At 36.6% G+C, this 17,123-nt stretch overlaps 3 protein-coding genes across 4 annotated transcripts; 1 reads left to right on the top strand and 2 right to left on the bottom strand.

Moving 5' to 3' along the window:
* The first annotated feature begins 1,508 nt into the window (after positions 1-1,508).
* LOC108855485 (glutathione gamma-glutamylcysteinyltransferase 1) lies at positions 1,509-4,546 on the top strand. Its single transcript, XM_018629326.2, has 9 exons — positions 1,509-1,757; positions 2,049-2,205; positions 2,290-2,528; positions 2,613-2,776; positions 2,876-2,927; positions 3,201-3,428; positions 3,510-3,699; positions 3,780-4,045; positions 4,189-4,546. Exons 1-9 carry the CDS (start codon positions 1,683-1,685, stop codon positions 4,273-4,275), a joined length of 1,458 nt encoding a protein of 485 aa, XP_018484828.1. The 5' UTR covers positions 1,509-1,682; the 3' UTR covers positions 4,276-4,546.
* Positions 4,547-7,075: 2,529 nt separating this feature from the next.
* Positions 7,076-8,230, bottom strand: LOC108848757 (G-box-binding factor 4). The gene has a single exon (XM_018622191.2). The coding sequence runs from the start codon at positions 8,113-8,115 to the stop codon at positions 7,291-7,293; it is 825 nt and encodes a 274-aa protein (XP_018477693.2). The 5' UTR covers positions 8,116-8,230; the 3' UTR covers positions 7,076-7,290.
* A 3,167-nt stretch (positions 8,231-11,397) lies between these two features.
* On the bottom strand, positions 11,398-14,530 carry LOC108855129 (casein kinase 1-like protein 7). Of its 2 annotated transcripts, none has more exons than XM_018628860.2 (13): positions 14,150-14,530; positions 14,032-14,072; positions 13,830-13,899; positions 13,562-13,710; positions 13,380-13,475; positions 13,218-13,288; positions 13,057-13,118; positions 12,893-12,956; positions 12,729-12,813; positions 12,428-12,643; positions 12,285-12,354; positions 12,074-12,198; positions 11,398-11,998 (listed from the first exon to the last, which is right to left on the bottom strand). In XM_018628860.2, exons 1-13 carry the CDS (start codon positions 14,223-14,225, stop codon positions 11,705-11,707), a joined length of 1,419 nt encoding a protein of 472 aa, XP_018484362.1. In that variant the 5' UTR covers positions 14,226-14,530; the 3' UTR covers positions 11,398-11,704. The 2 variants fall into 2 exon arrangements, with proteins under 2 accessions (XP_018484362.1, XP_018484361.1); XM_018628859.2 differs by having other exon boundaries at positions 12,065-12,198; positions 14,150-14,527.
* Between the last annotated feature and the right edge of the window lie 2,593 nt (positions 14,531-17,123).

Below are 17,123 nucleotides of genomic sequence, written 5' to 3'. Positions count from 1 at the left end.
AAAGGATAATAAAATTTATTATTTTGTAAAAGATTAAATGTTTTACATGATGCATAAAGAAAGAAGAGCAACAACATAGTGGATTGGTAAACTAGTAGTTGCTGCTCTTCTTTCTTTATTCATCATGTAAAACATTTAATCTTCTACAAAATAATAAATTTTATTCCCAATTGATGATGAAGAGTAAAACGATTTTTGAAGAAGAAAAGCAGTTGACAAAAATAAAAGAAAAAGAAAAAGAAAAGGAACAAAATGATGTATCATCCTTTTTTATCAACCTAAATTAAACCGGCTATCCACCTGTCATAAACTAAGTTAATGTTTAAATAACACAATTTACAATTTTAAGGGAATTAGCTTAAAATTGATAGTTTGTGTATGTAATTCAAAAAATAGTGTAGTTCATGTGGTTTTTGGCAAGTTTAAAATTTTGTGTGTGAAAAAACTAGAAATAATTAGTTCATAAGGGAATAAGCAATATTTTTGTTGTTCGTGTGGTTTTTGGTATGGCTTAAAAGTTCGTGTGTAAAAAAGCCGGACACAACTAGTTCGTAGGGGAATATGCCATTTTCCCAAACAAACACACATGCTATATTAAATATAGAAACGTATGTGTGTGGCTTATATATAGAGATTTGGACTATGTATTTCATTCTCTCTACACGGTACATCTAATCATAGTACATATATACATATGACATTCATCTATATATATTTAGTATATTTATTTTATTCTTTTAGAAGTAAAATATATAATTTTTTGTTTAGTTGTTTAGATTAAATGGTTATTTTATTCTTTTAGAAGTAAAATATATAATTTTTTGTTTAGTTGTTTAGATTAAATGGTTATATATATTAAATGGTTTGAGTTCAATTGGATCGTTTTGATTCGGTTTAGTTTGGGTTTTTTTTTTGTCTACCCCTACTTTTAAGCATTTTCATATATCACGGGATGTTACATTTTTATTGGGGAAATGAAATGTGGATGTGGTGTTGATCAGAAAAAAACGATTGGGGGTGACGGTGCGCTGCAAACTCCAAAGAACAAACCGGAGTCCTCTGACCCGACTAATTCAAAAAGTCTCTCTCACCCACTTTCACGCCAAGTTTGACTAAAAACTAACGGTGACTAAACGCCGTCATATACGGTGGTTTGGTAATTCGACCTCTAAGCCGAACAAAACAGTAGTAGTCTGCTAACCCATATTCTTTTTTTTCTAATAAAACTACAGTTAATTCCATCGAAATGGAAAATATCCCCTTACGAACTACAGTTTGCCTAAAAAGACATGTAAAAAAGTAGAGTAATGTAAAATTACCTAATTAAAATTTAAAACATGCAATATGTAATACCAATCAAAGCCGAGAGGAACCGGACCGGACGTATTTAATTAACGGCGTTTCGTTGCGAGGAAGAGAGAAAGAGCGTTGACCTGAGATATAGTGGAATAATTGAGAGAGCCCTGTGTGTATTATTAATTAATAATAATAAACTCATACATATGTGTACAAAAATCAACGCCTTCTTCACATATTCAAATCTCATCATCAAACCGAAAGTTAAAGGTTCCGCAAAGTTATTCGCTCCTCCTCCTACTTTTCCGAATCTTCCAGCGCGATCTCTGTCAGTTTCTCCAAGTATATATTCTAATTATTATTATCCCTCCAAGAAACCTGTCGTAATGGCTATGGCGAGTCTCTACCGGCGATCTCTTCCTTCTCCTCCGGCCATTGACTTTTCTTCCGCCGAAGGCAAGGTACGGAATCAAGTTTCCGAATCATCGATTTTTTTGGATGAAAATTAGGTTATTTTTTCTAATTTATTGGTTGGTTGAGCTGTGAGTGAGATCTGAATACTTCTAGTTAACTGTTACTACAAGTAGTTGACTTGTTCTTTTTATTACAGAGGGATAGACTTGTTAATGTAATCTGTTTTGCCTACTGTCTGAAAAGTATGTTCTGTTTTTTTTTTCTTGAGAAAGGGCGTTCAATATGTTCTGTTTCATCTAAGTTGTTTTTTTCTTTTTCTTTTTTTTTTTTGTGATCAGAAAATATTCAATGAAGCGCTTCAGAAAGGAACAATGGAAGGATTTTTCAGGTTGATATCTTATTTCCAGACGCAGTCTGAACCTGCTTATTGTGGCTTAGCCAGCCTTTCTGTCGTCTTGAATGCTCTTTCTATTGATCCTGGACGTAAATGGAAAGGTATATATATAATCACTTTTATAAAAAGTATAAAGAGATGGAAACATATCTAGATTGGTTTTTGAATTTTTCTTCTTCCAATAGGGCCTTGGAGGTGGTTTGATGAATCGATGCTGGACTGCTGCGAGCCACTTGAAGTAGTCAAGGAAAAAGGCATTTCATTTGGGAAAGTTGTCTGCTTGGCTCACTGTTCTGGAGCCAAAGTGGAGGCTTTCCGCACTAATCAGACCACCATTGATGATTTCCGCAAGTTTGTGATGAAATGCTCCACCTCTGAGAATTGCCATATCATCTCAACATATCACAGAGGGGTGTTTAAGCAGGTAACTTCTGCATGCAGCATATAACTGTTGAGTGCTTGTAATGTTGATCGAGATTCTAACGAATCTTTTCTTTTCTTTTTGCAGACTGGGTCTGGTCATTTTTCACCTATAGGTGGCTATAATGCTGAAAGAGATATGGCTTTGATTCTTGATGTTGCACGTTTCAAGTATCCTCCTCATTGGGTTCCTATTAAACTTCTTTGGGAAGCCATGGACAGCATTGATGATTCTACAGGAAAACGTAGAGGGTAACATACTCTTTTTATCTTTTTCTACTATACTGTATCATAATGTAGTTTTTTTTTTAAATTAGAATATGGTCTGATGTTGTGATGTGTTGTTCCCAGGTTCATGCTCATATCTAGACCCCACAGAGAACCAGGATTGCTCTATACTCTGGTATGTCTGATGCAATATTAATTCTCTTTATGTTTGCTAATAGTTTGTTCGTCATTTTTTTTTTGCATTTTCTGTTAATGCAATCTCTCCTCATAACCTTTACTATTTTCATCTGAATGCAAATTTTGAAACTTTATAACATCTTAAGTACACATTTATTGAATGAACTTCAGATCCTTGGTACATTTCATTGGTAATACAGTATTACCAACGAATACAATAACTTGTTAACCAAACTTGACCGGTTGTAATTTTGGTTATCTTTGTTACCAGTCTTGCAAAGATGAGAGCTGGATCAGCATAGCCAAGTATTTAAAGGAAGATGTTCCTCGTCTTGTGAGTTCACAGCATGTAGATAGTGTTGAAAAAATCTTATCAGTTGTGTTCAAGTCACTTCCGTCAAACTTCAACACATTCATCAGATGGGTGGCTGAGATCAGAATAGCTGAGGACACAAAACAAAACCTCAGCGCTGAGGAGAAATCAAGGCTCAACTTAAAGGTACTCTCTCTCCTGTGACAAATCTATTCTTTGAACAATCTTGACTTTATACATGTCTAATCTCTTGTTAACCTACTGCAGCAAGTGGTGCTGAAAGAAGTGCATGAAACTGAACTGTTCAAACACATCAGTAAGTTCTTATCCACAGTGGGTTACGAAGACAGTCTGACATATGCGGCTGCAAAGGCTTGTTGCCAAGGTGCTGAAATCTTGACCGGATGCTCATCAAAAGAGTTTTGTTGTCGGGAAACTTGTGTCACTTGTGTCAAAGGTATGTCACTATTCGTGTATTAAGTTTGCTGTTAAAACTTGTTTGCTACATTGTTAAAAAAAATTTTTGCACCCATCAAGGTCCTGGCGAGGCAGCAGGCACCGTTGTGACTGGAGTTGTGGTGCGTGACGGGAGCGAACAAAATGTTGATCTGCTGGTGCCATCAACCCAAACTGACTGTGAATGTGGTCCAGAGGCAAATTATCCTGCAGGAAACGATGTGTTCACTGTACTTCTGTTGGCATTACCTCCACAGACATGGTCAGGGGTCAAAGACCAAGCTCTTATGCAAGAAATGAAGCAGCTCATTTCCATGGCTTCCCTCCCAACTATGCTTCAAGAAGAGGTAATTTATAATACCAATTCTATTGCTGGGAGTCAGGGTTCTCTCTTTAGTGGAAGAGGGTTTAGATCTTTTTACTAAACAATTAAGTAAACCTAAGTTGTGCATGAGAGTTTTACTTCTTCGACTTTTTTTGATGTTAACAGGTATTGCATCTTAGACGCCAACTTCAGCTGCTAAAAAGATGCCAAGAGAACAAGGAGGAAGAGGATTTTGCTGCACCTGCCTTTTGATTCAGCTACCCAAATCTAAAGTTTCTCTCTTCTTCACCATTTGAATCCCAGTTTCTCAAACCTAAAATACCCTATAATTAATTATTAGAGTGTCTTTTATTCTATTTATGATGCCAGCTCTATGTTTAGCATATGATGCATTATATCTTTACTACTACGTTAATAAACCTCATTCTGTGTCACAAACTATTACATTGGAGGATGTATAAAACTTGAGATCAACAAACGTCGCACATGGTTTGCAAATAATCAAAGGCTTACCAACGTTGCTCTTTAAGTATCAAGTTGCTATTACAATAGAAACCATTCTCAACAAACCGAGAAAACGATAATTCTCAACAAAAACCCAACCAATATGAATTAGACAAAAAAAAGCTTTGGTTTTTATATTTCAATTCAATACATAGAAATTCCAATGGAAACAAGGAGAATTCAAGCAAAGAGCCCAAGGAAAACAATTGAACAAACACATTAAGAACTTCAAATACAAAAAAGGGTGCAATCAAGCTCTATATAGCAACAACACACAATACATCTAATTAAACAAACTCAAAAGAAGAACGACTAATATTAAAGTTTTCAATAATAATGATTCAGTGATCCCTTTTCACTCTTGGATGGCTTCATTTAGTTAAGAAGACCGTTCCAAGTCCAATACTGATTTAGTGATACCTCTGGATAAAATCCAAGTATGGCATTATAACCGACCTCTTTTAAATAGGTGAGGTTTCCATAAAATCGTGTATATCTCGAGATGATGAGTATGTTGGCAGAACCAGCCTGAACATGATGTTTGCGGTTATCACGTCTGCAATTTCTCCTTCTAAGAATCCATAAGAAATTTAGTATCAAAAGTCATAGAGAAAGAGTGAAGAAAATGAAAATCTCTAACCTTATTCGTCTACATGCACAATTCTTATTCCACTATTTTCAAAACGCGACAATTTACCCAGCACTAAAGTGATCGAGATGCGCTACGACTGCAAAATAGTTCGGTTGGTCCGTCATATCCAAGTGGTGCGTTCAAGCTTGTTTCTATTTGTGTTTCGACCTAACTTGGTGGTACACCAGATAGGATCCTACAATTCTCAGCATCTCATAGGATGACATTTTTAGCCATTTTGTAACAATGTTCAGCTATATCAGTTTCAAATAGTATTTATTTTCGAACACTTCTTAAAACAAAAATCAATTTAATATAACAAACCCACAGATTCTCATATTTATAAGGACGAGTCTAGAGTTCTAGTTTGCTTACCACGTGACTACTTTGTCTTTCTACCGGAAGACACTTCCCTTCTTAATTGAGGGAATCTTTTTGTGCATTTTTGTGCATGTAATGAGACCCTACTTTACAAAGACATTGATAGCACAAGATAGTACTGTAAACAAATCTTGAGAAAATAAGATATTCTTAGATGGAGTTTCTCAAGATCCCACTTCCCTTCCTATTTGAACGAATAGGAATTAGACAAAGAAAAACTCTGGTCTTTGTATTTCAATTCAATACACAGGAACTCCAATGGAAACAACGAGAATTCAAACAAAGAGCCCAGAAAAATAGTTGAACACACATTAATAACATCAAATACGAAAATGGCGCAATCAAGCTCAATATAGCAACAACACACACAAATACATCTAATTAAATACACTCAAAAGAAGAGGATTAATATTAAAGTTTTCAATAATAATAATTTAGTGATCCCTCTCCACTCTTAATGGCTTCATTTAGTTATCAAGATGACCGTTCCAAGTCCAAGAGGTTGGAATCACACTTGGTTGAAACCATGTGGTGGAACCTCTGGACAAAATGCAAGCATGACATTGTAACCGACCTTCTTTAACTAGGTGAGGTGTCCATAAAATCGTGTATTTCCCAAAATGATGAGTATGTTTGCAGGTGCCAGAACCAGCCTGAGCAAATCACCACTATTGTGATACATCAGATGGGATCCTGCAATTCTTAGGATCCCATAGGATGACAGTTTTAGCCATTTAACAACGATGTTCAGCCATGATCAGCTTCAAATAAAACATTTATTTTTGACCACGTTCTTCTTAAAACAAAAATCAAATTAATATGGCAAAACACAGATTCTCATATTTATAAGGTGGAGTCTACCGTTCCAGTTTACTTACCACATGACTACTTTACCGTTCTTCCAACAAGCCGCTTCCCTTCTTAATTAAAGGAATCTTTTGTGCAGGTAATGAGATCCCACTTTACAATTACCAATTACAGTATATTTTGGGGAGTCACGGTTCTCTCTTCAGTGGAAAAGGGTTCAGATCTTTTTTTAAACAATAAACTAAACCTAAGTTGAACATGAGAATTTTACGTCTTGAAGCAAATGACTGTTTTTGATGTTACACTACAGGTATTGCATCTTCGACGCCAACTTCAGCTGCTAAAAAGATGCCAAGAGAACAAAGAGGAAGAGGATTTCGCTGCACCTGCCTTTTGATTCAGCTACCCGAATCTAAAGTTTCTCCCTTCTTCACCATTTGAATCCCAGTTTCTCAAACTTAAATGAACCTTATGCCAGATTGTCTTCGTTGAATCCCAGTAGATAAAAGACCATGTTCTCACCGCGCTGCTGATGGTTTGGGATAAAAGACCAAGCTCTTCATCACAAAATGATGAAGCTCGTTTCCGTTAGTATCTTCTCGACTAGGGATCACGAAGAGGTGTAAGTTACCAAATTTCCAGTATCTATCATCATCATCATCATCATCACAACATACAGAGACAGAGATTGTGCTCATACCCAGATCATTGTCTCATCAAAACCACAAGTAGTAAACTACATAACATATGCAATCTATATAAATATAATAATATAGTAAAGTTATTAACCATATTCATCACACACTCTACTCTCTACTCCAGATTGCGAATCCACGCTGATACACATAGATCTTAGTTACATATCAAAAGCAACCATACAAAATCCTAAAGAAACCTTCCAAAGTCTCTTTTTTTTTTGTTTTAATAATTATTGTAGACCATCCTTACCACTCCAAAGACCGAATCCTGCGTAAGAAGCGAGGTTGGTGGTTAGGTTTGTCAACGACAGGGATTACAAACTCCATCAGCTTCTGGTATCTCTCTTTCCTCTTGTCCTCAATCTCCAAGGAAAGCTTCACATTCTCTTGCTCAAGCTTGGCAGCTAAAGTCTCCAACTCAACTTGATAAGCCTGTTTCCTCTCTCTAGACCTAGCAGCAGACTCACGGTTCTTGATCATCCTTCTCTGTCTCTGAGCAGCTGCTTTATCCAACGGCTCCATCATCACTCTCGCTCTCTTCCCTCTCGCTCCTCCTCCTCCTCCGTAGACATCCACACCGTTCCCAAACGCGACGATCGATCCTTCCACTTTATCAATCATCTGAAACGGATTGTGATGATCGAATCCGTAACTCTTCACATCCACGTCATCGGACTCTCCGTCTTCACCACCACCAGTCGCTTTCGCTAAGAAATCCTCTAACGTCATCATCTCCTCATGCTGCTGCGTCTCCTCTTCTTCCTTCATCCCTCTCCACACCTCGTCCACACGCGTCTCCGTCCCTCCTCCTCCTCCGACGACGACATCCTCCATCGGCGTCGGAGCAGCAGCATCCATCAGGAGCGACGAGGACTCCGTGGCTGGCGGATCCGATGCGAAGGTCTCGTGTAGAATCCCTTCAACGGTCATCGTACCGGGACTGTAACCGCCGAGAATCCTGGGATCTCGCCTCAACTGTTGAGGTCTTAAAGATGAAGAAGAAGGGATGCGACGAGATGGATCCGAGTTTGTAGAAGAAGATGAAGAATGCATCACCTTAAACGACGCCATTATCGGAGAACTGAACCAGTCCCTTCTCTCTCTCTTTCTCTCTCGCCGGAATCGGATCAGAGAATCCCTCTTAGATTTCTTTGACTCGGCCCCGAGATGAGGTTGCAGACCACGTGCTTTATGTAGCGCGTGGATTAAGTTATCACAGTTTTTCAAACGAAGCGATAAGATCTTTTTTTAACTTTTAAGGGCGCGTGGGGAGGCTTCTGTCTCGTGTCATCATTATGTGGTCGTCAAACTTAACATCAATTATTGTTCTTAAGATATGATTAGTGCATTATTAAACTTGAGTTACTTTGACTTAACTATTTATATACTTGTACTAATTAACTACTGTGTTCACTTAGGAGCAAAACCTTTCGGACAGTATCTGTGTGTGTTAACATAATACTTAGAAGAAATTACAAGCATAGACTAATAAACAAAACAAAAAGCGAATATAGAGTTGTCAAAACAAAAACGGAAATCTGCGTCCAGTGGTTTATATTATTGTTGTTGTTATGTTAATGTCATTGTCCTCGTTTGAATTAATATAATGCCTGCTTTGTGAGTTGTGTTCATGCTTCATGCTTGTAATAATAAACACTAAAGTGAGAAAATAAATACACGTTAAACGTTTTGGTCATTTTATAAAATACGAAATACAAATCTCAGTTAGATGCTTAGGTACATATGTCTGTGACATCTTTGATTTGGTTTAAGTTAACTGGTTGGCTGTGCATGTTTTTGTTTGATTGTTGTACGCCTAATCAAGTTAACTTTGACCTAAACCAGATCAGAGAGGATGCTACTAAATCCTTGTAAGGTTTTGAATCAGTCATGCATGAATATTCAGAACAAGCAAGATTATGATGTTGCTCAAGTGGGAAACTTGCTGGTAATTGGCTGCCATAAGATCAACTTCATTAATTACATCCAAAAGCATGTTTTCTCATGGGAAAGATAAATCCATGTGGCATTCTTAGTTATTTCAATCTCAGAAAATATTTTAGAGGATTCAAATCTTTCATATAAAAAGTTAGTATATAATCCTTAAGTTTATGTGCCACCTTAACACTATTTCCATTATAATCAAATCATCGACGTAAATCAATATATGCAATTTCACCTCATCTTTCTCCAAAGTGAAAAAAAAAAATAGTTTGATATGATTGCTTGAATCTATAGTCTTTCAATGTTATGAACAATTTAGCAAATGACAAGACTTGGGTTCACCTCCTATGGCGAACTCTTAAATTCACCTCAATTGTTAGCACTAATCAAAGTGCCATGTAGGATTAGTAAAAAAAGGAAACAAAATTAAAAAGAAAAAAAAAGAAAAGAAGTGAAAAATACGTCGACTAATTTTTGTAACGCCATCTATGGTTTTTTTTTCATCACCAACACATAATTTAAAAGCTTCTTTATAATCCACACAGAATATTGAAAGTTTTATTTGTCAAATTGGTGTCTACAATCATGTGCCCTTATATCTTAAATCTAAACCCAAAACACTAAACTCTAAACCCAAAATACTAAACCCTAAACCCTTTGGTAAATCCTAAACCCTTGGGTAAACCCTAAACCCTTGGGTAAAGAGATATTCCAAAGGTTTAGAGTTTACCCGAGGGTGTAGGGTTTACCCAAAAGTTTAGGGTTTAGTTTTTAGGATTTACCAAAAGATTTAGGGTTTAGTGTTTTGGGTTTACCAATTTGACAAACAAAGCTTTCAATATTGTGTATGGATGATGAAGAAGCTTTCAATATTTTGTATAGGTGATGAAGAAGAAGCCATGGATGGCGTTAAAAAAAATTAGTCTACGTCTTTTTATTTCTTTCTTTTTTTTTAAATTTTATTTCCTTTTTTATTAATCTTACATGGCATTTTGATTGGTGCTAACAATTGAGGTGAATTTGAGAGTTCACCACAGGGGGTGAACCCAAGTTTTGTTCTTTAGCAAGCCATCATCTTGGTGGTTGTTAGATTTAAAATCTAAGTTGTAACCTATATATAATCTCCATGTAAGAATGCGTTGTTTACATCCATGTAACGCAAGACCCAACCACGTTTAGCTGCAGCAACGTCAAAAAACATAGAAAAGTTACTATTTTTGCAACCAGAACATATATTTTGTTATAGTCTTCACCAGCAATATCTTTGTGTCCCAAGGCCACCAACCGTGACTTGAAACTTTCACCACTTTCATCCGATTTGAGTTTTATCTTGAAAACCCACAAACTCCCTATTGCTTTATTTCTTGGAGGTAAAATCCTCGACAGTCCAAGTGAAATTATGTTCCAAAAATTTATCATATATGATTGCCAGATTTGAAAGATTTTGGTTCCTTTGTGTCAGAATCGCCGTCGTGTAGTCTATAAGAATTAATGGTAGTCATCTTGCTTAGATATTGAAGAATATACTTTTTGTAGTGACATCAGGTTATTTGACTTTAGCCGGATTACCACATAATAACGCAGAGTAACCAAAGTTTCTTACTTCGATGATCTCTTCCCAACTGTGATTCTTGATTGATGACAGATCCAGTCTCGTATGGTTGCTGATTTGAAATAGTTGCATTGTCTTGAGACGACGAGACTTTATTGAAAAGGATGATGCCCACATAAACCAATCAAAGACCCATAACTCTGATTTGTTTGATTTGATCCACTGTATCAATCCATATTCTCTGATAAATACATCATAAATTGGATCCCACAAAGATTGTATGTTATCTTTAATCTCTTGACCCAATAATAAATTATCAAATGGAAATTTAGATTCAGACATCAAACAATCTCCATGCCTTTTTACCGTATTATATCCGATGAAAACATAATGTCTGCTTCTCTCTACAAACTTAGCTGCTCAACATAAAGATAGATAAAATTTTCTGTTTTCTATTGTAAGTTTATTGTAATAATTTATAATAAAATAAAACTCCTTCTGTATCATTTTAAAATGTGTTTATGGTTTTTGCACAAAGATTAAAAAAATACAAATTTTATGCAATTTATTTTGGTAGTATAAAATACAACTAATTTAACCAATAAGAAAAAGATGCAATATTTTGTAATTAATCAAAAATTTCAAAAGATATTAAATTTTATCTAGAATTATGAAAACATTATTTATTATGAAACAATATTAAAATCCTTAAACACCATTTAAAATAATACAGAGGAAGTACTAAAAATATTCTGACTAATTATGCATTTGTATCCTTTTATGTAGCCATCAAAAAAAAACTACACAAAGCTCTCATTGTCCCCAAAATACGATTGCTGCCTCTTTGGTATTACTAATAGGAGAGACCAAAGGCCAACTTTATTCTTAAAGTTTATTACACAGATTGATTCGGAGTAATGGTATATAAGAATACAAGTTCACCTCTTTTACAATGGAAATTTTGTACATTTTCCAACACATGACCGAGATTTTACATATACAAACCATCAGTGGTGGTGGGAGAAAGATCTATGCAAGAAGAAAATACCTGTAAAGATCTTTTCAAGTAAGGTATATGATGGAATTTTCCTTACCAAAATATTCTCTGTAGGAAACTTTGGTTTGGGGGCGGTATTCAAGGACTCTCTTTCTCTCGTTTTACTTTTATTTCCGAAGATTGAGAAGCTCAAAGCTTCTCAACTGATCTTCACGAGCGTTTCTCGAAGCGGCGGTTGCGCGAGAGAAAGAGAGTGTCTTGGATTCATATCCAGCTTGGATTCTTGAGGGACGGCCGCTACCACCACCACCACCGCTTGATGAAACCAGACGACTTGAAACTCGGCTATCGCTTGGTCCGCCTGCAGAACTTGGCCGAGAGCTGCTTGTAGCAGCAACGGCTTTCCTAGAAGTAGATGTTCTGTGTCTTGAGGAACTGCTTAGTCTTTCAGAGTCTCCACGCTGCCAAAGAACAAATTAGAGTTAAGTCTTTTATCTAATAACTACAGCTTTTGATCAAAGAGATACATTTTTTACTAAGTGCTTAGTGAAAGGTCCGTCATCAGAGTTTCTTGATCTGGAATGATCACGTATAGAAGAGTTTGTTGGGTGCCTTCTGGAGAAGGCTTCCACTGCACCCGAGATTCTGGTTGTTTCCTTGCCTAAAACAAAAAAGAGTTGAAAGTCAGTGTGAGGAATGAATGTATTTGTGGTTATCAAAATTTATTCCTTGGAAGCAGGAGGAGACCTGAGTTCCTGTTTTGTCTATCCATAGAAGGAACACCTGCGTTAACTCCTGGTTTTGTGGTTGTATGATTCTGCCAAAAACAAAAGATTAACATTAAAACGTAAGCTTTGAGAAAACTCAAAATAGCCACTAAGAAAGATCACCCGTGTTCGTGAGCTAGAAGAAGTAGAGCTGGAACCGGTTTGAGGATACTTTAGGACTGTCCAGTCATATACATAATCGAACTGATAACCTTCTCGGATGAACAAGTCGCGGAAAAGTTTCTTAAGGTAAGAGTAATCAGGTTTATCATCAAACCGTAAAGATCGGCAGTAATGGAAGTATGAAACAAATTCAGACGGGTGATGTCGACACAACACCTACATACATCAAAACAAGCCATTAACAATACTAATGGAAGTAGATTACCAACAAACACTTGACGGATTTTCTGAGTTGATTTACCTCTATAGGAGTTGATACTTTCTTCTCACTGATTCTGTCATATTTCTGCTTCTTAGTCCCAGCTTTTAGTCCCTGCCATGGTAAGCTGGTAACAAGAAAAAACAAAGAGTTTACAATTTGGTTCAAGAAAATATATACAGAAGCTAAAGGACAAATGTTATTACCTTCCTTTGAGAAAATACATAAGCACATAACCAAGTGATTCCAGATCATCCCTTCGACTTTGTTCTGTTCAAACACCAGCAAAGATGAATCGAGTTTAGGAAGAAATAAAAATACACGACTTTCACAATATTTGTAAACATCAGTCACAGGACAGCAATCTTACCGACTCCAAGGTGAGTGTTGACACTTGCATACCGAGCTGTCCCTGTGAGATTTTTGTTTTCTCTGTCACAACATTTGATATTTCCTTTTTGAGTTCACAGGCAAAGAATCGGACCCTTGAGTGAGGATAGATGAAACGAGAGAGCATGGCATAGCCTTTACCTGTAAGGAATGTGCTTGTGAGTCTGAAGGTCTCTGTATTTTTTCCCTAATCCGAAATCAATGATATACACCTGAAATAATAAGAGAGTGTATCTCAGAAAGTTGAAGCAGAAGCCCTCAATCAAATATAAATTTCTTTTAACACAAGATAGATTTTGGTACCTGATTTGCTTTGCGTCCAAGGCCCATTAAAAAGTTGTCAGGCTTTATATCACGGTGAAGGAAACCTCGAGAATGCATATATTCGACCCTGTTAAGCTGGAAAGCAAAACAGAAACAACATTACGAACGAACTAACAAGTTGAGAGCACATAAGAGATGGAAAACCAATAAAAGAAACTCACTAATTGGTCGGCAAGCATGAGAACAGTTTTCAAGGTAAACTTCCTGTTGCAGTAGTTAAACAAATCTTCAAGGCTAGGACCTAGAAGGTCAATAACCATTACGCTGTAGTCACCTTCAACTCCAAACCACTTGAGGTTTGGAATACCAGCTTCAGAGACAAAGGAATAAAAACTGTTTTTTTAGTTATTTGCAAAAAATAATAATGCAACCAGCACAATAGATAGAAGCCTAAACTATTCTATAATAAAAGTGTGAAGTGAGACATACTTCCTCCTTGAAGCAGTATATACAACTTTGACTCATAATGAAGTTGGGGATGCTTGGTCTTCACAGATTCCTGAAGTGTCAAAAAATAAAAGTAGAGAACCAAATTAAATGACAAATGAAACAAGAAAGCAAATATCTAATAGTCTTGATGTGAAGAGAGAATTTTACAAAAACATCATCACATGAAATGAAAGCAATATACCAGCTTGACAGCAACTTCTTCTCCTGTTTGGACATTTACACCTGCAGAAAAAAAAATAAATAAATAAATAAATAGAAGAAGAAGAAAGGAGAAAATCAAAAAAGTATTGAGGTGGTACCTAGATAAAGCTCTCCAAAAGATCCACTACCAATTTTCCTTCCAAGCTTAAACCTACCACCGATCACAAGATCCATCTTCTCAATTTAGGATCGAAGAACCCTTCAGAGATTCATTATTGCACATAAACAGAAGAACATCATAACCCAATTCCGCGTGAAGATCGTGAAATCGAATCAATCAATCAATCCGATTAGAAATCGAACAATCCGGAAGAGATGTTAGATGGAAGTGGGTCGGGAATTGAGAAACAAAATCGAAATCTGGTTGGATTAGAAGGAGAGGCGAGAGGAAATGAAGACGATCTGTGACATATTTGTCATCGCCTTTTTCTGTGTGTTCCGTTCCTCTAGAAAGAATATTGTTTTTTTTTCTTATAAAGAAGGGAATACTTGTCTGTCGGAATTTTTTTGGTTTTTTAGTTCAGTTTTAGTAAATACTGTACAGTGGGGGTAGATTAAACAATATTATCCTCTGATTAATATCTAGAGTTTTTAACACTTATAGTCACTTTAAGTGTTTTTATTACACTCATAGTCACAAGTTGCTACTGCAACACTTTTTTGTGGTTGACTACACTTTTGCCCCTTGATTCCTCAACTAAATAGGGTTATTTGTGTAATTAGCCTTGTAACTATTGGTTTGGGCTGATTTTGTATTTTGAATTTCAAATCGTGGGTAAGTGACGGTTGCTTTTACCGAGGGAGTTTCTTTTTTTTTTAACATTATCTTCTTCTTTTCATCGAGAAAGGTTAAAAAAAAAAAACTGTTCCGTTGGAGGCGATAAAGAAGAGTTTCCGACAGAGAAGAGATCGAGTATAGAAGAGATCGAAGGAGTGTGATGAAGAAGTCGAAGATGTCTTCGAGTGAGAAGCGAGCCCTGAAGGGGAAAGACAAAGGTAGAGATCCGTTTCTGGATGTCGTTTAGGGTTTTGTTTCGGGACCATTTCTCCGTTTGTCTCTGATTTGACATGTCTCTGATTTAGTGCGGTTGTGGCTTGATTCATCAGTTTCTATGGTGTTTTGAGGGTCTTTTTCTTGATTTTAGCGTTTCTAGACTTCCACTGCATCTTCGTTATTAATTGGCGGCATTGATAGATACTTGCTTTTGGTTTGATCGCAGAGACTGAGCAAACGGAAGAGGATTTAGTTGATAAGAGGCTGCCGCCTCGTTTGTTTGCCCCAGACCGGTTTCCTAGTAAAAGGCTAAATTGCAACTCAACGCTTGATTACCTCTTGTTGGTGAAGGATGCCCTGGAAGGAACGGATGAGTTTGAGCAACTTTTGGCGTCGTGCTTTGGACATCTATTTAGGTTACCAGTTCGTCGGTGTGCTTTTTCGGGGAAGATAGTTCATGGGATGCTTACTAGGCAGCTTGTGACTAAAAAGCGGTATGAGTTGTGGCCTGTCTTTGGAGGACAGCCCCTAAAGAGAGTCAACGAGCAAAAAAAGAGAAAGTCGACGGTGAGTTTTTGATTTCCCAATTTGGCTGGTTTAATTGTTTGCACCAAAGCGTGCATTTGAACTTCATAATTGTTTAGTCGTGTGATAGAGGTTTTGCTAACGGCGGCGGAAGTGGAGAATGAGAGGTTACCGACGCGTTTGTTTGCGACGGAGGTTCCCAAGCAAGAGGAATAATTGTTATTCGTCGCTGGAGTACCTCCTGCTAGTGAGGGATGTTCTAGAAGGCACCGAAGAGATGGAGATGCTGTTGGGTTCATGCTCTGGTCAGCTTTTTAGGTTACCGATGACTGAGGTGCTAGATGCTGAACATGAACCTAAAGTTAGTGGTGTACATGTGTACAAACGTGTGAGTATGTACAATTTTTAAAAAAGCATGAACTTGTGTACAACAAACAAAGTTGTACACGTGGACAACTAATGAGGTTGAAAGAGTACTTCAAGATGCATTTTAGATAAGAGAAGAGTCAGAAGATCAGAGAAGCTATCACCCATAAATTCACCGAGTACTTCCATGATGAAGTTTGTGCTGTTTTGGATGAAGGTGAAGCTAGACTTATTTTCTTAGGTTCACACATTGTAGCCGAGTTGGGTTTGGGAAGCTAACAATAATCAAGTGGCTTTGCTCTTTCACTCATGGATTTGAATTGGTGCTAAAAGATGTAGGGAGTATTGAGTATTTTAAGATTGGTTTTGTTTTGCTCTTAAAGTAGTCACTAGCTATGATAACCGTCTGGTTTTGTCTGAACTTTGGATGACGTGTGTAAGAAGTAATGCAAAAAATATTTTCAGAGCAGGAACACTAAAGTATGAATTCGCAACACAACTGAAAAAAAATTCAAAAAGTCTAACAACCTAAATACTGAACATACTTTGTGAGTGATCCCATATCTTCTTTTTTTTGTGAAACGAGTGATCCCATATCATTACTTGCAAGTTCTCCCAAAAAATGCTCAAGACAGAGCTATCATGCCGTGAGGAGGGTTATGATGATTAATAACCTTGTGTAGATGGTTAGTGTTGATCTTAACATGCCTAGGTGGAGATCAGTTAGATCTATGTATGATCATATTTTGGAGGGATTTTGATGTGTTTAGTATGAAAATCATCTACTAAGAGTTACATAGTGAAATTGTAGTGTGTACACGTTTATAATTATATTTGTTTGTGTATATGTGTACGCCATATTTCAGTTGTACACATGGATACTATGTTTGTTGTCTTCATGCATACTAAATTATATGAAATTACTGTGTACACTATATTTATGCCAGCTTACATTTTATCTGGACATCCAAAATTCATAAAGTTGGAAAACAGTTTGGGATTTATTGTTTGTGTACACTTTTTCATCTATCGTACTATCGTACATGTGTACACTAATACGATAGTGTCATGTGTACAACAAAATATAAACATATATGTGTACAAGAACATTACGTGTTTGCGATAATCCATTATATTTCATCAACAGAAGGAAAAAAAAATAGAGTCAGCAAGGAAGATTAGAAATT

This window comes from Raphanus sativus, chromosome 4 (genome assembly GCF_000801105.2).
Source record: "Raphanus sativus cultivar WK10039 chromosome 4, ASM80110v3, whole genome shotgun sequence".
In the NCBI taxonomy this organism is placed as follows: domain Eukaryota; kingdom Viridiplantae; phylum Streptophyta; class Magnoliopsida; order Brassicales; family Brassicaceae; genus Raphanus; species Raphanus sativus.
The sequence above is the reverse complement of the archived record's forward strand: the minus strand, read 5'-3'. Positions and strand labels throughout refer to the sequence as shown.

Coding starts and splice junctions, on each gene's coding strand:
- LOC108855129 (XM_018628859.2), bottom strand. CDS start 14,225: ATGGATCTTGTGATCGGTGGTAGGTTTAAGCTTGGAAGGAAAATTGGT. Junction 14,073..14,149: donor TTTTGGAGAGCTTTATCTAG/GTACCACCTCAA, acceptor TTTTTTCTGCAG/GTGTAAATGTCCAAACAGGA. Junction 12,957..13,056: donor CAACACTCACCTTGGAGTCG/GTAAGATTGCTG, acceptor GTGTTTGAACAG/AACAAAGTCGAAGGGATGAT.
- LOC108848757 (XM_018622191.2), bottom strand. CDS start 8,115: ATGGCGTCGTTTAAGGTGATGCATTCTTCATCTTCTTCTACAAACTCG.
- LOC108855485 (XM_018629326.2), top strand. CDS start 1,683: ATGGCTATGGCGAGTCTCTACCGGCGATCTCTTCCTTCTCCTCCGGCC. Junction 2,529..2,612: donor ACAGAGGGGTGTTTAAGCAG/GTAACTTCTGCA, acceptor TTCTTTTTGCAG/ACTGGGTCTGGTCATTTTTC. Junction 3,429..3,509: donor AATCAAGGCTCAACTTAAAG/GTACTCTCTCTC, acceptor AACCTACTGCAG/CAAGTGGTGCTGAAAGAAGT.